Source organism: Thunnus albacares, chromosome 5 (assembly GCF_914725855.1).
Source record: "Thunnus albacares chromosome 5, fThuAlb1.1, whole genome shotgun sequence".
Classification (NCBI taxonomy): domain Eukaryota; kingdom Metazoa; phylum Chordata; class Actinopteri; order Scombriformes; family Scombridae; genus Thunnus; species Thunnus albacares.
Genome location: NC_058110.1, coordinates 13,114,094 through 13,132,621, shown reverse-complemented (window position 1 = coordinate 13,132,621; position 18,528 = coordinate 13,114,094). Strand labels below are relative to the sequence as shown.

General features: G+C 42.9%; 1 protein-coding gene across 1 annotated transcript; it reads right to left on the bottom strand.

Annotated features, from left to right (window-relative positions):
* Nucleotides 1-91: 91 nt before the first annotated feature.
* Nucleotides 92-16,268, bottom strand: mbd6 (methyl-CpG binding domain protein 6). The gene is made up of 13 exons (XM_044350724.1): nt 15,647-16,268; nt 14,878-15,104; nt 13,812-13,951; nt 12,393-12,495; nt 10,705-10,876; nt 6,589-9,024; nt 4,147-5,162; nt 3,678-3,786; nt 3,346-3,491; nt 2,467-3,228; nt 2,182-2,234; nt 1,989-2,055; nt 92-1,830 (listed from the first exon to the last, which is right to left on the bottom strand). Exons 3-13 carry the CDS (start codon nt 13,925-13,927, stop codon nt 1,759-1,761), a joined length of 5,052 nt encoding a protein of 1,683 aa, XP_044206659.1. The 5' UTR covers nt 13,928-13,951; nt 14,878-15,104; nt 15,647-16,268; the 3' UTR covers nt 92-1,758.
* Nucleotides 16,269-18,528: the final 2,260 nt, after the last annotated feature.

Sequence of the window (18,528 nt, the reverse complement as noted above, 5' to 3'; positions counted from 1 at the left end):
TCTCACGTCCTTTTCACAACACAAATCAACACAAGGTGCATTTTCTGTAAATAGTTTAATATTAAATAAAAAAGACTCCCATATAAAAAAGAAAGCTACAGTCCACAATTTAATCGTCTTTTTAAACATAAGTATTGAAAGCAAGGGGTAGAATGAGAAAAATACTTAATTACAATTCCCAGAAAAATTCACAATTCATTGTTTTCTCTCTTGTCTCTTTCTCTAACAATATAAAATCAAAATAAAACACATTAACTGTACATATGTACAAATTTCCAAGTGTAGAAATTGCATAATCTGCTTTCTTTTTCACTTTTCTTTATTCTTTTTTTTTTTCTTTTAAATACAGCTAGAGATGCCAGTACTCTTGGGGCAGGGCAGTGTGTGGAGGAGAGCTCAAACAGTGATATGAGGAGACAGAGGGAGGATATTACTCCACATCCACAGTAACACACGGACTCAACAGATCCACGTTAAGACATCATCGCTCTCTGCGTTTACGTTTTCCCTCCATTCGTTCAACCAATCAAAAGGACATACTGTACTGTCTTTAAACTTGGGGTTCCTGCAAATGTTTCATTTAAAAATTCAACATTTTGCCGGAGAGTGAAGTCGGGGTGGGAGTTAAGTCAACAGATATTTATTAATCTTCTGTCACACAGTTCTTCACAGCAACGAATAACAGCATGTGAAATGTCAGCGGGCTGCTGAGGTGTGACAGATGATGTGTATTGAGACGGTGGACTTTGCAAATGTCACAAACTGGATGTTGTCGAATTTACTTGTGAGCTGTTGGGTTACCATGGCGACTACCGACATGATTAAAAGTTGTACAAACATTAAATGTTTTCTCAGTTCATAAAATTATTAGCAATGAACAAAATATTAAGGGCATCTGGCAGGACATGTGGAGTCATGATAACAGTTATTTTCTTTAAGTGTGACCAGTGGTTGATGTAAACTGGCTTAAGGAATTTCAGAAACCTGCTGGGGTGAACCGAATTATTTTCTTGACTTTCTTGACTATTTCATACTGTGAAAGAAAAAAAAGAAACTCAAGTCTGATCCTCTAATGTTCTCTTTCAGCACCTTCTGAAAACATTAGGAACATTTTTTTTGTTTTTTTGAAATACAACCGCTGTGTGTCTCTGCAAAGAGCCCTTTACCTTACTAACAGACGGTCTCGTTCATTAAATTATAATAAATTCAACTAAACCACGGTCGGACAGTGAGGGGCTCAGTAATAGCACTGTTGTCCAACACACACTCAGACACATTAAAAGACACACACATACACACACACTTTCAACAGAGAGCATCGTTCAAGTAGATGGGCTTTATCCTGACTCACAGTAACACACTGATGAGAAGAAAACAGTACTTGTTATTTTTTGTGTTTTCTCATTGATATAATTCTAACATCAACCATAATTAACAGATCTCTGATCACGTCAAGCAACCATTATTCTGTGAACTAGACCTATGAGAAGACCTAAGTGAAAAAGTATCCACATTTCTCTTCAAATTTTTTTCACTTTTTATAAATTAATTTTTCAGACTAGATCTCTCCTATGTTTTTTTTTTTTCCATAGTGGTTGCCATAACAATGGTTGACATGACAACGGCATAATATTAGTGCAGTTGAATTTTTAAGAAAAGGTCATAACAGTGGTGATGATGGAGAAATGGAGGGGAAAAGAGAGGCGTCTGGCCGCCTTTGATTGGTGAACAGCTCTGACTGACAGCTCCCTCCACCAATCACTGCCTCTGAGACCTTGCGCCTCGTCTCCTCCTGCCACGGACTGACCTCTCAGGCTTCAGCAGTGCTGTCTGGAACAAGAGACAGAAACATTTAAGACAGAAAACAGACTATGGTGGAAGGAGTCTGACTCAAAACAGGTCAATGACACCAGTCAGAGTAATCAACAACCAGTACTGCTGAGAGTTAAACCAGTACTGTAGATCTGTGAGGGGGGGTAGGGTCTTACCGTAGCCTTGGTTTCCTCTAGTGCTGTAGCATCCATGTCTCTGAAGTCTTCTAACACATTCTGTAGCCTGACACACAAAATAACAGTAGTTCATGGAGCAGATTATGATCATGCATTGATAGATTACAGTGCAACCAGATATGGATTTATCCAGGTGATGTCTGAGAAATGAACCACTGATAAGACAACTTACGTTTGTTTCCTTTTCCTTCCTCTTCTGGCTCCCCCCACTGCTCCTGCTTGATCCTAGGAAGGTACAATCAGACATAAAGTCATCTATCAGTGGCTTAAAAATGCAGCCATTCAAGTCGATCACAATGCAACGTCCCTCTACTAATGGTCGGATTAACCTGCTAGGTGTCTATTAACCCCCGTTTATTCCCATGCAATCAATGTGTACTTCTCTAATACAGTCCCAACTTTGTGATATAAAATGTTGACTTTGAGTTTGAAGGAAACAGAACATCCAGACACTCACCCTTCCCTGTTCGGTGTGCAGCAATGTCCCAGCTGTCTCCTCATTGGGCCTCCCACTGCAACCATCCCTGGGACTAAGGTACCCCGCCTGTGGAATATGTCCCTGCCTATCCACCCCTGCCTCCACATAGGGGCACACAGCTGCAGCTGGCCCAGTACAGTCTGTCTTAGCCTCCTCCAAGTATATGGGTGGCAGAGGAGGCTCTGGATGGGTATGTCCCTCTACCATGACCGGTTTCCTTTGTAAGGGTGACGTAGCCCCGTCCTCAGTGGGTTTGGGCGTCCCCTGGGCTGGCGAATGGGCAGCTGCTTCCAGGCTGAGTCGGGATAAGTCAGGGTTGCGGAGGGAACAAGCCCGACGTGGGCTGAGGGAGACTGGGGCACTTGCCTGGGGCAGAGTTGGGACAGAGGTGGACGGGGTATGGTGCTCCACAGGGAAAGAAACCGGCGGTAAGGCACAGAAGGGTGAAGTAGGGTCAGATGGCCCCAAGTGGGCCCCGTCCTCCTGCTCTTTAGCATTGACTTGAAGGAAGGAGGTATAAATCGTGTCCATGAAAGAGGTGTAAGGATCGATAACAGACCTGCCCTCAGATCCTCGCTGTGGGGGTGGGGAAGGTTCTTGGGCAGGGGCAGGAGGTGGAACAGGACTGGGGACCACTTCGGGAGCGATCTGACTGGCTGGAATGTCTTCCTGTGGGGCGGGGCTTTGTGTTTCCTGCAACAGGACTGGCTTCTCTCCTTCTGAGGGAGGTGCAAGGTTTAGCTGGAGGAAAAAAGTTGAAGCAATCAGTAAAAGTCAAAAGATCCCAAAAGAATTGTTTGGATCAAACAATGCAATTTTGATGTACTACATCCACTAAGCTACATGTCAATTACCAACCTGTATATTGTTGAGCAAGTTGATGGCTCCATCAGGACCCTGCAGCAGAGGCATGCCCAAAGCAGAGGTCTGGACTGGGGGTAGGAGGATGGAACCTGCTCCAAGTCCCACCATGTTATGGAGGCCTGCGATGCCAGAAAGATCTCCTACAAAAGACAAAGTTCATAGAAGCACTTGTTACTGCTACAGTATGTCCTCAATGTTTCAAGCATTAACAGTGAAAACAGTTGGTCTTCGTTAATGTCATGTCTTTAATTCCTAACATAGTACTGAAAACTATTATATGGCCTGAATGTAATCTTAAGTGTTACGGAGGGTGGGCACTAACTCACCTAATACAGCAGGGTTAAGCAAAGTGGGTAGTAACTGTTGGAGGATGGGGTTGTCCTTGCCTTGTAGAGATAGGGGGATGAGGGTGTCAACACCAGCATCAGTAGGTACCTGCACACATGTTGAGTAGAGTATTAGAGTTTCACATGAATAAATTATGGTGAATCAGAGAAAAGAAATGTAGAGACAACAGTCAGATGACTTGGATGCGAGAATTGTTAACATTTTTTCATGCAAAATTGTTTCAAAATGTAGTGTGAGGGCTCCATTTTAAAATGGGTTAGGGAAAAACGAGTTTTAGTAGTAAAGGAAAATGTTTTTTTGTTTGTTTGGTTGGTTTTTTTTTTAAGGAAAATAAGCAACTAACAGAGAGGAAAACAATGGAGCAGTTAAGGAAATGAGCTCATAGGTTTTTCTGTGGAAACTAGGAGAAGCTCAGAGGAAGGAGCTGAAGGAGACAGGGGAGCCTACCTGAGGTTGGGTATGTTGGGTTTGCTGTGTGGGAGCTAATTGGGTGTGGGGAGGTGGGTGGAGCTCAGCTGAGCTCAGGGCAGCAGTGAGTAGGGCGGGGCTGAGGGGCAGAAAGGCTGCATGGGGAGGAGGAAGAGCGGCAGGAAGGAGCAGAGACTGCAGAGCTTGGAGAGAGCCCTCGGCTCCTGGAGGAAGGGGGAGAAGGCCCTGGGAGACCTCCAAGAGCCCCGAGCCATGTAGGGTTGATGGATCCAGGAGGCCAGAGGTCTTATCCAGGGTGAGGCCCTCCAATGTGGTGGGGATCTGCTGTGGCTGCTGGAGAGGAACTTCCAAGCTGACCTGACTCAACTGACTCAGCCCAGATAGGGGTAACAAATGCGCCTGCTGTTGCCCAAGCAACAAGGAGGCCATAAGCAGAGCCTGAAGGCTAGGTTTTTCTGTTAACCCCAAATCAGCTTCCTGTCCTTGAGTAGGGGTTGAGGCTGGAGGTGGAAGTGGGTTCAGCAGGCCCAAAAGGTTCAGAGGCAACTCCCCTTGGGCACCACTCAACAAGGGCAACAAAGGAAAGAGAGGATTGTTGTTTATTTGTTGTTGCTTCTGTTGCTGATCCTGGTTTTGCTGATGTGTCTCTTGCTGTTGTATCAGTAACTGTTGCTGCTCTGATTGCTGCTGCTCTGCAAGATTCTGTGGTGGTTGTGGTGTAGCATTGGCAGGAGGTATCTGTGCATGTTGCCCACCCAACCACAGCCCCCCCAGGTGCAAAGCCAGGACTGTAGGGTCCAGGAGGGATGGTAGACCTCCTGTGGATGACAGCAGCTGAAGCAGCTGCTCTTGGTTCATGAAGGGGAAGGCCTCTGCCAGAGGTAAGGGAGCAGTTGAGTCGCCCACAGATGAAGGTGTAGGAGGACTCTGATTATCCCCAAGATGAGAGGAGATGGCAGGTCCAGGGCTGGTGGCTGCTGGAGGTTTGGTCACTGTGGAGACCTTCTGGTCCACACATCCAGGCTCCTCTGGCCCTGTGGAGGGAGAGATATATGAATGTTTCACCTCTGTTCAATCTGACTTGTTAATCAATTTTATACAAGGATTTTGAGTTGGGTGGTTTGCAGCACTTTGGTGTTTGACTCTGGGGCAGTATTTAAGAGGTACTGCAAACTAAAACTGTTTTTTTTAGCTGTAAACTAAATTATGACTACTGTGATGAAACACATCAATACTGGTGTTAATATCGACATTAACACCAAATTTGTAAAAATCAGCATTTCATAGGTTGAAAATGGCTCAACCTGTCATCTGCTGTTTACAATCAGCCCTGAAAAGGCGGAGCCAATGCGGACAGAGTCGACCGTTTGGGAATTCTCTGTGTCATGAAATTATATAAATGGTAGAACGTTAACATCAACCTCCCCCAGCCCCGCACTCATTTTCAAAGATATACTGATCGAGAGAGACAGTTTCAGCTTCAGGAGCTAACAGCAGCTACAGCAGCTACAGTGGGGCTGGCCTGTTGGAGGGGGTCTCTCCGTCTGTGACTTTCTGCGGGAGGAAGAGCTGCTGGCAGCTACAACACAACAGAAATCCTCCTCACATCTCGCCCTGCAGCTCTTCAACTCTCCAACTCTCTGATCGTCTATTCCTTCGGTTATCAGCTGGTAAAATCTTGTTTTAAAATGTTAAATCGTGGTGTAACTGAAGCTCCGCTGAAACTGTCTGTCCTGTCAGGTTCAGCTGACAGGTCTGCTGCTGGAGCAGCAGCGGAGCACAGCTGCAGAGCTGTGGTTGGACAGGTTCAGTAACAGCTCTGGTTACACTGTGATTTAACGTTCTAAAACAAGATTTTACCAGCTGATAACCGCAGGAACAGACAGCCGGAGAATTCAAGAGCTACAGGACGAAATGCGAAATGACTTGTGGCTCATTTAAATGTCGTTGCACTGTTTGTCTTCCTCTCATTATTATTATGTCACTGAGCAACTCCTGCCCTACTGCCTCACACAGCCATGCTGCCCTCCTCCCCTCCCTTCCCCTCTCCTCTCCTCAGCCCCTCCCACCGCCCTCTCAGCTCCTCACCCACTTTTTAGCATTTTTCAAAATTATGCAGTGGGTGGAGTTAGGCTCAGACCTAGGACTGTTACACTTTAAACACTGGCAGTCAGCTACAAAACAGCATAAGATTCCCAAGCTAGCAATGACACATCAATAAAATAAACACATACTCACTTGATCCAGAGCAACACCCATAGAGGGTGCAAACATGAGAGAAAAATGTGTACCCCTTATCCTTAACTATCCTACAAAATAAAGCCATCTGTAAAGCCTGATCTTGATGTATATATGGCTGCATTTTGAGTATATTGCCAAGCTCTCCAAACCAAATGACTTTAATATGCATTCAAAAGTTCACTAAAATCACAGCACTTCAAAACTGAAAAACATTCGCACCTGCATTGTGGTTTCCTTGGGAAGACAACACAACATCAGCTGTACGGTCGGAGGAGCTGCCCTCCCCCTGGGGCACAGTGGAGGATGCTGCAAGAAGGGCCAGGACATGGTTGCTAAGATCAAGTGGCTTCGGGGAGGTGGATATCGCCATAGAGACACTGCTTTGAGGATGACTCAGGTCCTCAGATGTAGCCATGCTGTTAATGCCAATCTCTGTTGCTACAATGCCCTGTGGTGATGCTTCCCGCAAAGGTGCCTGAGAAACAGAGTCAATTTTAGGAATGTGGTTCTCAGTTGGTTGATGCTTGTCTGATGGAGTCGGGGACATACCCTGAAAAGGGCTGCTGCTGTTGTGTAAAGCTAAATTTGAGTTTGGCAGCACTGTTGAAGCAGGAGAATGTCTCTGTAGAGGACTTGATTTAGCAGACTGAGGCTGTGATTGAGACTGCACTGATATGAACTGAGAGGAGGTGGGAGGAGAAAGCGGCTGTGGCACCAGGGGTAGAGCATTAGTGTTAGTGGTTCGGCACGGTGACAGAGTCTGTGGGTGCCTGACATTAGAATGAGGAGAAGAGGGCGAGAGTCTGGGGCTCCTTTTATTAGTGTGTCCACCTTCTTCAACAGGCACAGATCCTGGCTGAGTTGAAGCGGAGTTGGATGCTGAGGCCTGTGCACTCTGCACACTGAGCAGATGTAACAGAGCAGACAGAGGCTGGTTTGGAGGATCCAAGCCAAGAGGTGCAGGTGTCAGGCCTGTAGTGAAATCCAGAGCCTCGCTTTGTCGAGGAGGCCTGGAAAGGTGTGCTGTCTGACGAGGAGCAGGGAGCCTGGGTGTCTGCCCAGGGAGGAGATGATGATGGTTTTCTAACATGACAGCGTTCTGGTTCTGCACAGGTGAGGTAGAGGAAGAGTGCGGGGAGGAAGGGAAGGAAGAGGAGGATAGGTTGATAACGGTAGCGGAAGCGGCGTCTCCTGGTGGGGTCTTCCGCGGCCCATTAGCCAAATGCTGCGTGTCTCTTAGCATGCTGAGTACTGTGGGAGATCGCCGTTGCCTCTTCCTGTGCGACGCATTGCGCTCTGCTGTGGGAGGCGTGTGGGGCAAGGAGGAAGCCAGGGATTGGGCCAGAGGGTGGGATGGAGGAAAGAGGACGGAGGAGGCTGCTGCAAGGGAGAGCTGGGGCGGCCTAGTAGAAGCGATGGAGGAGGGAGGGTGGCTGTTATGTAAAGTGCTGTTTGTTACCTTTGATGACTGTTGCTGCTGCGCCTCTTTCAAGACCTCCAGAGAAGACGGCAAGCTCACCTGGCTGCTGGCCACATTTGAGCTCTGGCCCTGGGTTATCTGGTTAGCCAGTTGAGCCTTAGCAGCTGCAGAGAGCAGGCTACTTGCAGGGAAAGAAGCTGGGTGTGGCATCTTGCCCTGATGGCTGTGGTGATGGTTCAGATATGGCCCCAGAGGTAAACTAGAAGGCCCTGTGGAGTTCAACCCAAAAGCTGGTGGTCCTGTGCTGGGAGTCGGACTCATGGCACTCTTTGAGGGTTTCATGGAGAGAGCATGAGGGTTGCTACTGCTTTGGTTGGTCAGTAAAGAGGGGTTAGTAGGGATTAGGATGTGATGGTTATTAGTGCTGCTGTTGCCTGAGTTCTTAAACTGCTCCAAGATGTCTTCCAGCTTGTACTTGGGGAAGTGGGGACTGGGGTTTGGGGAGCCACAGGGGAGAGGGGAGTGTGGAGAGGAAGAGCTGGATTTCCTCCTCTGAGGCAAGTTACTTCCCATCAGTCCTCCTCCTTCTGCTGCTGTTGAGCCTCCTCCCTGCTCATAGAGAGGGGAGGGAGAGGCCGAAGGGTGGCGGGACCGCTGGTGAGGAGACACACAGTTCATGTTAAGGACAGAGGGAGAGAGGGAAGAAGATGGAGAGAGGGGGGAGCCTCCCACAATGACACCATGAGGATGATGAGCGTGAGTCTGTGCTCCTCTTCCTCCTCCACCCAGGTTCATAGGGGAAGAAGGAGGAGGTGAAGAGAGGGGCCCTAACCGAGGAGAACCCGGAGTCTCTGGGGTTTTGGGAGTTCTTTGACCTTGACTGACGTTCTGAGGTGTGGGAGTGCGGGGTGACCTCTGGGCAGCACTGTAAGCTGGGAATGAGGAGCTGGAGGAAGCGGCGGAGGACATAGGGAGAGGAGGAGGATGGTGATGCCTTCTCAAAGCATCTAGGGGATGGTGAGAGTTTGTGCCTGTGTGAAGGACCGGGGAGGAACCATTGTAAGGGTAAATAAACTGGTGGGAGGATTTAGGGCTGGCGCAGGGGTTCGAGTGGAGGCTGTTTTGAGGTCGAGCTGGAACTGGATGGAGTTTGGGATGGTAGATGCCACGGTCGTCTTCTTCCCGCTCCACATCGGCCCTCTTTGGATTGCGGCTGTCCACTCCACTGCTCGCCTCTGGAAACGGACACACACGACAAGCATTTACTAAACAGTTTTTACTCCAATATGACAGTGTTTAAATACAGGCTCTGCCAAAGTCATTTTCTCTACATTCATAAAATGTCTTTTCCTAAGAACCCTTCCTTAGAGATACTGCCAAACATGAGCAGAAAAACATTCCACTCTTAGTTTTAGAAATGTTGATGTGCAAGCAGTGTAGGTGTCAAAGAATGCAACACAAAAACATAATACTCTCTGCAAAAGCCTGTGTACTTTTTGGGTAATATATCCTGCATACCTTATGTGTTCATATAAACCTTGTACATGGTCATAAGGGTTGTTTTTTGGGTCTGTTATAGGGCACTTAATGCATTTCTGTGTGATGTGTAAATCAGTAGGAGAGTGAGATCTAACAACACTCGATAAAAGTCAATTTAGTTTCACTTTAATTATTCATAACTCCTTCTAACCTCATATGTACAAAGTGATCATGTTCATTTTAATGTTATTATACCGACACTATACAGTCTGTGCACTACAGTGGATCTGCATTATCTGAGTGACCATTAGCAAGAAAGCAGGAAATAAATCACACAAAAGAACCAAATAAGTTAAATGGAGTCGTGTCTTGACATATATTGTCAAAATATAAACAGACATATTAAGACAAAAGAGATGATGGAACTACTCTGCAAACTGAAAGACTTTTGACTCATATTTAAAATATATTGATAAATACAAACAGCTGTGAGACATCACACTGTAGCATTGTAGCAACCACACATCTTAAGTTTTGCTGAATATGAAAAATATCAAATATCAACAGGGCCAGAACATTTTAGCGTGCAGTAGAGTGGTTTCAATTCTGTGTTGCTGACAGCTGCAGCACAGACCAACACATCAGAAAAAAAAAAAAAAGTTTACACGGGACTTGTTTTTTCAATCACACACCCACCTGCTCCTGGAGGATTTCCGACCATCTGCCTGCTCCCGCAGATCCCACCCCCACCCCATCTTGCTCTTTTATGGACTTAAGTTGAACGTTATGAATCATGTCACCATTTCTCTGATAGCTCAAGTTGACTTATCAACAGACACATACCAGACAGCAAAATGACTTCAGGCTTCAGAGTAGCAGTGATGGTTTTGTTTACAGAACAGATTTGGATTAGGGACGTCCATTTGTTTGATGTTATTTACATTTAAATTAAATTCATTTATTAAACTACAAAACAAGTTTAATAGGGAGAGGGCAAAGAGGGGAGAGCAAGACTAGTTGGAGGCATATGGTTTGCTGTACGGTTGGATGATTAAGCCCAGTAATAACAGCCTCCCATACTTTCATAAACTAAAATTTAATCTATAATTCATTCCACCACAATGATGATACTGACTTTCCCGTTTCCCGCCCACGTAGAGTAAATTTGTGAGATCATATGAGAGATTACTCCGATGCACACAGCACACTCAACCTCAATAGCAACAGATTTGGTAGAAAAATAAACCGTAGACACCTTACAGAGACACTGATGTAAAAAAAAACATTTCATACATATGCTGATCAGCATCTGTTTAGCAAACATGTAGAATCAGTATATAACAGCTGTTTTAATTTGTTGTTATGTAGTTAGATTATGTTTGATAGTACCAGGGTACAAGAGTGGCGTGTCTCATCTGTAGTGTGTCAGAATTTACCTGGATGATGAAGGTTGGCAAAGGGCAGCTGTGAGGCCTGCATACTCCGACACAGAGCAGCCATTGCTACCACTTTCCTGCGGTGGTTACACAGTTTGGTCATGTCCTGCTCTGCTTTGCCTAACGGCTGGCTGTGCTGTTCTACCTTCACTCCCACAGTGAAGTTGAAAACCTGCAGGATACAAGATAAAAGAGGATTAGACAGAATTCAGAGCAAACCCTTCGCATAAAATTTTATCAAATTTAAAACAGTTAAGGGCATCTGTTTTGGTATTTTACACTCATGTATTCACAGTCACTCAAGCACCACTGCTAATCACTACAGACTGTGAGCACACATGGTTTTAATAAGGACATGTTACCCATGATTCCACGCAGAGATGGGCAGAGTTTTGTTCAATTCCTAGATTACAGTTTTTAATAAGATGCCTTTTTAAATATAAATATAAGACCCCTTGAACAACTTTTCTCTCTTTTGCTTAGTTCAATTCAATTCAATTCAATTCAATTCAATTCAATACTTTGCTGCCCTTTCAACAAGTTGATTGGAATTTGGTGCACAAGTACACAAGTAAAAGGTAAAAAGAATAAAAGAGTAGAGTATTCCCTTTCCCCGTCCTGACCTCAGTCATTACATGCCAACCTAATCACAGACATAGATTAAAAAGGACAGTTGTGTGGTGCAAATATAAAGTGCACAACACATAGCAGCCTAACCACAGATATAGGATTTTACAGAATGCAGAAAAGTGCAAGTGCAAAATAAAGTGCATATTAAAATTAAAGTTGCAGTGCAAAGTGAGAATATAAAGAGCACATTACACTTTAAATGGACGACCCTGAACGGAGGGGGGCACAAGATCGTTAAGAGGTCAGTATACAAACTGCCACAAGGTGGGTATGTACCGTTTTTAAATCTACTGGTTTTAGTACCAATGTACCGCCATCTTCTCTCTGATAGGAGTAAGTTAAAAAGACAATTTGCTGGGTGAGAGGGCTCAGAGGACACTGAGGGCCTTGCCTTGAATACAGGAGTAAAAGATAGAGGACACAGAGGGGACATCAAAGACAACTGACCTGGCCGCAGTGCGCACTGTCCTGTCACCTGTCCTGTGCTGTTGTATTCACATACCAATGCCCCATGAGAAACCCTGAACTTCTTCAGTTGTCACAAAGAGTACAATCTCTGGTGACATTTCACGAGTATAGTGTCCATATTAATTTCTCATTTCAGGGTGTTTGAGATTGTTGTGCCCAAGAATTTAAAGTTCTCCACCTTTTCAACCACTTCCCTGTTTATCTCCATCGGCTTGAGCTTGTTGCTGTTTATAACCATCTCTTTGGTTTTACTTACATTTAGCTCAAGATTGTTTTCAGAGCACCATTTGACAAGGGCTCCCACCTCCCTTCTGTATACTGACTCATCAGTGCCTGAGATCAGTAGTGTTGTCAGCAAATTTTATGATTTTGACAGACTGAGTTTGACGTACAGTCTGTTGTGTAGACTGAGTAGAGGAGTGGAGATAACAAACAATTTAAATTCTCCTTGCACTGTTTCAAACCGATTTAAAAAAGTAAAATGTACCAAATATGTACCACATTTAGATTAAAACTGTGTAAGTGCATTCAAAAAGTTCACCACCCTTAGCACACACACCACAGATTTTAAGCTTATAGACCAACTGTACCTTTTGGATGACGAGTGGACACTCCAGACCACATTTGCAGGTGCCATCAGTCAACAGATACGTCTTGACCTCGTCCAGAGAGGAAAGAGCAGTGCCACTAGGACTACAAGAAGAAGACAGTAACAAAATGTAAAAGCACACTCAAGGCAAATTGAAAATGATATGAACAAAAATATATTCAAAGCACAGTGAAGTTCTAAGTTGCAGAGCTGCCAACACACCTCAGAATTTACATATCTTAAATGTCATTGAGATTTGAGGATTTGCCCTGATGACAGTAGTGGATTTTGTCACCTTTGGACAGAGCCAGGCTAGCTGTTTCCCCCTGTTTCCAGTGTTTATGCTAAGCTAACCAGCTGCTGGCTGTTGCTTCATATTTACTGTACTGACATTAGAGAGATATCAATCTTCTTTATAGGCACTGGATTTATCATTGCCCAGGGGGTATCCAACATAGGTAACTTCCTTGTATTAAACACTTATCTGTTTTTTTTTAAGGTTTAGTAGTTAATGAATGGGTGTGTTTTTCAGGTTGCAACAATCTCAGCTTGAAAGTTATTGGATACTAAGGCAGTTTAACATATGAATGGACACAGGTTTAGCACACAGTTGAAACTCTGCTATGCTCTATTCTCCTGATACGGTCACCTCACAGTATGATTTCCCTGTGGGAGATGACAATTGTCATCACAATTAACTCGTGGGTGCCTGAGCTCCCAAACACCCACGAAATCTGCCACTATTATCGTCTTATCTATCTCTGGGCAAGAAAGCAATTGAGTGTATTTTCCAAAATGTCTATATTTATTTATTTCACATTAGTGACTTATATGATAGCAAATCAAGGTTACAGTCTTCATACAAATAAGCTGCAGTTACATTATATTAACAATATCATTGCCGCATACATTTTTTTTTTTAATTATTCTTTTAAAAAAATCTTTCTCCTGATACAGAGTGGAGCATAGATCCTAAGCAATGGCATGATTAAAATTACATATTTTACATACTTTATACTTTTACTAATATTATTTTTTTTTGCTAGACCTAAGTCACTATTCAAGGAAATACGTGTCCATACCAGAAAACAATAAGTATGTAACCTCTTCTGCCCTGATGTGGCCCGAAGGAAACAAGGAAAAAGGCTTTTGGGGGTAAAGCAAAAACTACTTTGAACAAATTTCTAAAACTTAAGTCGCAGAAGCTACAGTTATCTTTCCTGGTAATATCCACCAAATATGTTGGAAAAAATATCACTAAGCACTCTCTCTTCATTACAATGAATTATGTGGCTTACACAGGTACACATTCATATATGTATATATTCATATGTGTTAAAAATCAAGATCATTTGTTCAGACATTTATATACATCAACAATACATCTGCACGTACTTTCTGTTCAACTGAACCAACGCACCTGACATAGATCACCTGCCCACTCTCCACTGTCCTCTGCCAGCCGATGGGGATGTGTATTGCAGCGGTGTGGACCCCATCCTTGTCCCCACTGACAGTGTCACTGCCTCCCATCATTTTGTAACTGCGGCCTGCCAGCACCTTAAAAAGTAATAAGAAGCAGCAAGGTATTAACATATCTATTCTTCAATCCCTTCAAATGAAGTTTCATTTATCCAAGAAGCCACAGGATATATTCCTTTTGCTGGAATATTACATTGTTCACTATCTGGAGAGTCAATGTCATTGTCTAAAATCTATTCATTTGTTGTTGCAAATTGTTCATGTTCAAGTTATAAGCTAAAGATGTCTTACAGCTTCAGTAGTGTTCAATATGCATCACATTTGAACGTCATTTTGGAATTACACTCTGCATGTGCTTATAACATGTAAGTCTGTTACAAAGAGCTTTGCAATAGTCAAGTCAAGTTTATTTTTATTGCCCAATGTCAACAACTCAACTTCTTTTGAAAATGTACATACATGCAAATATAGATTGTTGCATGTATCAGTATAGTTTGCTGCGGCTCAGTGTGAGGCACTAAATAAGTAAATAAATACATGCATAAATGGATGAACTAATGTCTCTGCAGCTGCAGCTCTTCAGGATATCAATGTTCTAATTAAAGCAACCTGCATGCCAAATGTGAGGCCCATGTTCATCTGATTACATAACACCCAGTGTCAACGTCAAATACCAAATATTACTAAATCTAGCCTTGGTAAAATGCTGAAATCTGCCAGAATCATTAAGGATACATGGAATACAGGCTGTTCATTACATGTTTTGGATTATTTCAATGCCAGTTCAATGAGACTACATTATCCAGGTGTCCTCCACATGCCCAAAAAGGTCTGACAAAGTTACTAACATTTACTTCCCTTACATCTGTGCTCCTGACAATTCAAGCCTCAACAGAAAGTTGTCTTCAACATTATGAACACAAATCACTGGGTGTGGCCATGGCAAAAAAATAAACTCACTGTCAAGGTAAAGTAATAATTTAAAAAAATAAAATGTTGCATACCTTGTCATCTTTGGGAAGCCAGGACCTGTTTTGGCTAGGGTATCCACTGTCCAATGTACATGCTGGTGGGTTAGAAGCACACAGACTGCCAGTAAAACCTGACTTGATGCCCCAAAACACCTGAACTGCCCAAGCTAGGAGGCAGATCCTCAACTCAGAGGATGACTCCTGCAGATGTATTTGCTAAGTTCACATCAGAGTAAGGGACTTAGATGAAGATGGAGAGCCTGCGAAGAAAAGTGGAGGTGGATTATGTAACGTGACAATGAGATCTCGGGGGTTAAACAAGTCATCAAATAAACCATTTCCTGCAAATGATGTGATCCAAAAGGCACTTCAGAAACCAAATCACAGATGCATCTCTCTCATAGAAAGAACACAAGTTCAGAAGAAGCTGCGGCTACTTTGAAGTGGGAGGGTGTGTTTGGATAGGCCCGTGGTTTACTGGATGTTCTGCTACAATATAAGCAGCTGCCTTATACAACACTAACCAACTTGCAAGCCAACAAGGCAGCGACATGAAAGGAGCTTGAAATAAGATCTTAAAAGAATTCGTAGTTGAGGTAAAAGTCTGTCATGGAAGAAAATCTCTCAAACTACACGACTGATAGACGGCAGGCTAACAGCTAGGCTAGCAGCTAAGCTCACCCTACTTTGTACTATGTTGTCGTGACAGCTGTCAGGCGCACAAAACACTCCGCTGCAAAACTCTTACGACAAAACGAGCCATGCACAATACTATGCATCAGATAACAAAGCTTGCACTTACTTATTGACAGCCGTGAGCTAACGTTAGTGTCAGCAGCAGGACCTATAAACCTTTCTCTGCGTCAGGCTCTCTCTCTCTCTCTCTCTCTCTCCGTGTTGGCGAAGTTTTTGGACTCTTCGCTTTTCTCTGCTCGCGGGATAATCAAGAGTGAGCTAGCTAGCTAGCTAGCTGGCTGGCTAACGGACTAGCCAAATAATGTTTTGAAAACGGTTCATACGTTAATAAATAACCATGAAATAAATCTCTCTCTCTTTCAAATCGCGTATTAGCGCGACCGGCGGTCAGCGTTTGTACACCGTCTGCCAGTCCGAGTTAAAAACAAAGGGCAGTAACGCTTCATTTTACTGCGCCCTGGCTGTCGGAGCAACCAGCTAGGCTATCAGAGCTAACAGCGTCCCGGCCAGGCTGCAGGACGCCCCGCTGCCTGCGCACTTATCCAGCCGCTGCTTTGGCCTGTGCTCTGTTAAACCCGTTTATATTCAAATATATCCCGACAACCATAACGACCCATGTAATCCCGAATTCACAGTTGCCCACTGTGTTTTTTTTTCTTACAGATTCCGAGCAAAAAAAATAATGGAGTTTTCTGTCGGGCATGCGCAGTCAGCTCCCAGGGAGTAGTGTACCCGACATGCAACGGGACCTTTGTAGTGTTCCAGACAGACATCAGTACGGAGCAGAGCATCTTGATAGACATTTACTGAATATGGCAGGAGTCTCTGTTCGCAGTTCCCTTCGACTAATTTGCTTAATATTTTGGCCAAATTCTATATTCACAAATCAAACTTCTTCTAAAGCAAAAAGTCAAACTTTTCAGAGCTGACTGTCCATATAAAACAATATATTTCTTCAATATTTGAATGTAGAAACAAAAAAAGCTGTTAAAACATATAACCAGTGTGAGCTTTACAAGATATTTTAGTCCCCCTGGCGTGTTTGTGATTGTGGACTCAAGTTGTATACACAAGGTGTTGTGAACTAGTATACTTGTTTCAATAAAGCTGCTTGATAGAGGACATGATAATGACAGAATAATCAGAATCAGAATCCGTTTATCGGTCAAGTATGAAAGCATACAAAGAACTTGTCTTGGCATTTGCTCCCACAAAGGCAACATAGATAAATATAACAAGAGTAAGGTAATAATAATAATGAAATAATAAAATAAACAAAGTAGCACTAAAATGAAAATCTATGTACGGAATGGAATAATAATAGTTTTGAAATGGGATTTAAAACTTGAAATGAAATATTGACTGCACAAAGGAAATATGGACCGTGCTGTGGACAAAGAAATGTTGCAAAAATTAAATGTGACATGTGCAATAAATAATTAAATTATGTAACAGTGGAGGTTGAATGCAATGTACAATGTTAAGTCTAGTTCGATGAAATGAAGAGGTTGATGAAACAAACAAGTCTGTGTGCAGTCCTCCTTCACCTATGCTGAATAACACATTGTTATCAAGATACAGAGATAAATCAGAATCAGGTTTTTTTTCAAGGAATTTGCCTTGGTGTTGTGATGCATAACAGTCAAAAGATATACACAAAATTGAGTAATCCTAATCATATAAAAAAGAAAGAAAGAAATTTACCATCAAATACATGTAAGAATATGTAAGATATTCTAGGCAAGAAGAGATGCTAAAGGTTTAAATTTTAAACTGAACAGAATGAAATGAAATGTACAAAATATTGACCAGGAGTTAACAGTACATGCAGTGTGCAATTAATAATATTAATAATAACAATAATAGTACAGTTGTAATAATAAAAAGAAAAAAAGGCTAAAAATGTGTAATAATAAAAAGTTGCGTTAATGTAACGTATCATATTTAGATGAAAGATCACAAATGTGTAAGTATAACATTATGGGATTTCACCTTAGTATAAAGTGTAGTGTCCATGGGTGGAACAGAGTCCGTGTCAGTGGGGTCTCAGGCATTACTGATGAGGCCGGCTGCAGATGGGACGAAACTGTCAAATGATAAAACAAAAAGAATTGTAAGACATATCCACGTATATATGTTTAAAATAAAGTGTAAAATGTATTATTGCATATTACATTCATACTGCTGCTCAGGGCACTCTTTTATTCTCTGTGTGCCTCAAATAATCCTTCCATACATAACTTAATGTTACATTATATAAAGAAATGTCTGTTATAGAAGTTAGGGGCTTGTGTGTGTGTTTAACGTTGTCTATAATATGTCAGAGAGCAAATACCATGATTTTTGCTCAATTAGACCAACTACCCTGGGGCCCCAGACCCTCAGAGGGCCCTAGGGCTCCAGGTTTATTGTGTGGGAATTAGTCTGTGGTAATTTGTAAAATTGAACATTTGTTTGGTAATACTGTATGCACAATTAAAGCAGTTAAAATATAAAATGAAATGATAAGGGCCTTAAGGTGACAGCTGCATTATTAGGCCTACATAATCTTGAGGCCATGACATAAAATATTGTTTTAATGCTGTTATTAATTCAGTTTGTATGTTGCTTGCATGGTCCGTATATATTACGAAACCAAAAAGGTAATCACTAATTACTAACTAATATATAAACAATGCACAAACAGAGGGAGACAGGGAGTTCAGGAGGGGCCCACAGATCATTTTTGCCCCTGCAGGACCCCTTGACAGTTCATTTGGTGACCTGATGCCTTACCTTTTATGTCACTGCAAGAACAAACCTTCAGTTTTCAGGTGAGCCATTAGTTGTAAACACACAACATATGCAGAACTTGCAAATTCATGCTCCTAACATGAAAAAAAATAACCTTTTGATTTTAGTGACCCCATGACTCATGTTGTAAGGCTTTAAGAGTTAAGAGTCTTTAAGAGTTTTAAAGATATGATGAAGACAAGTTAATACAACACT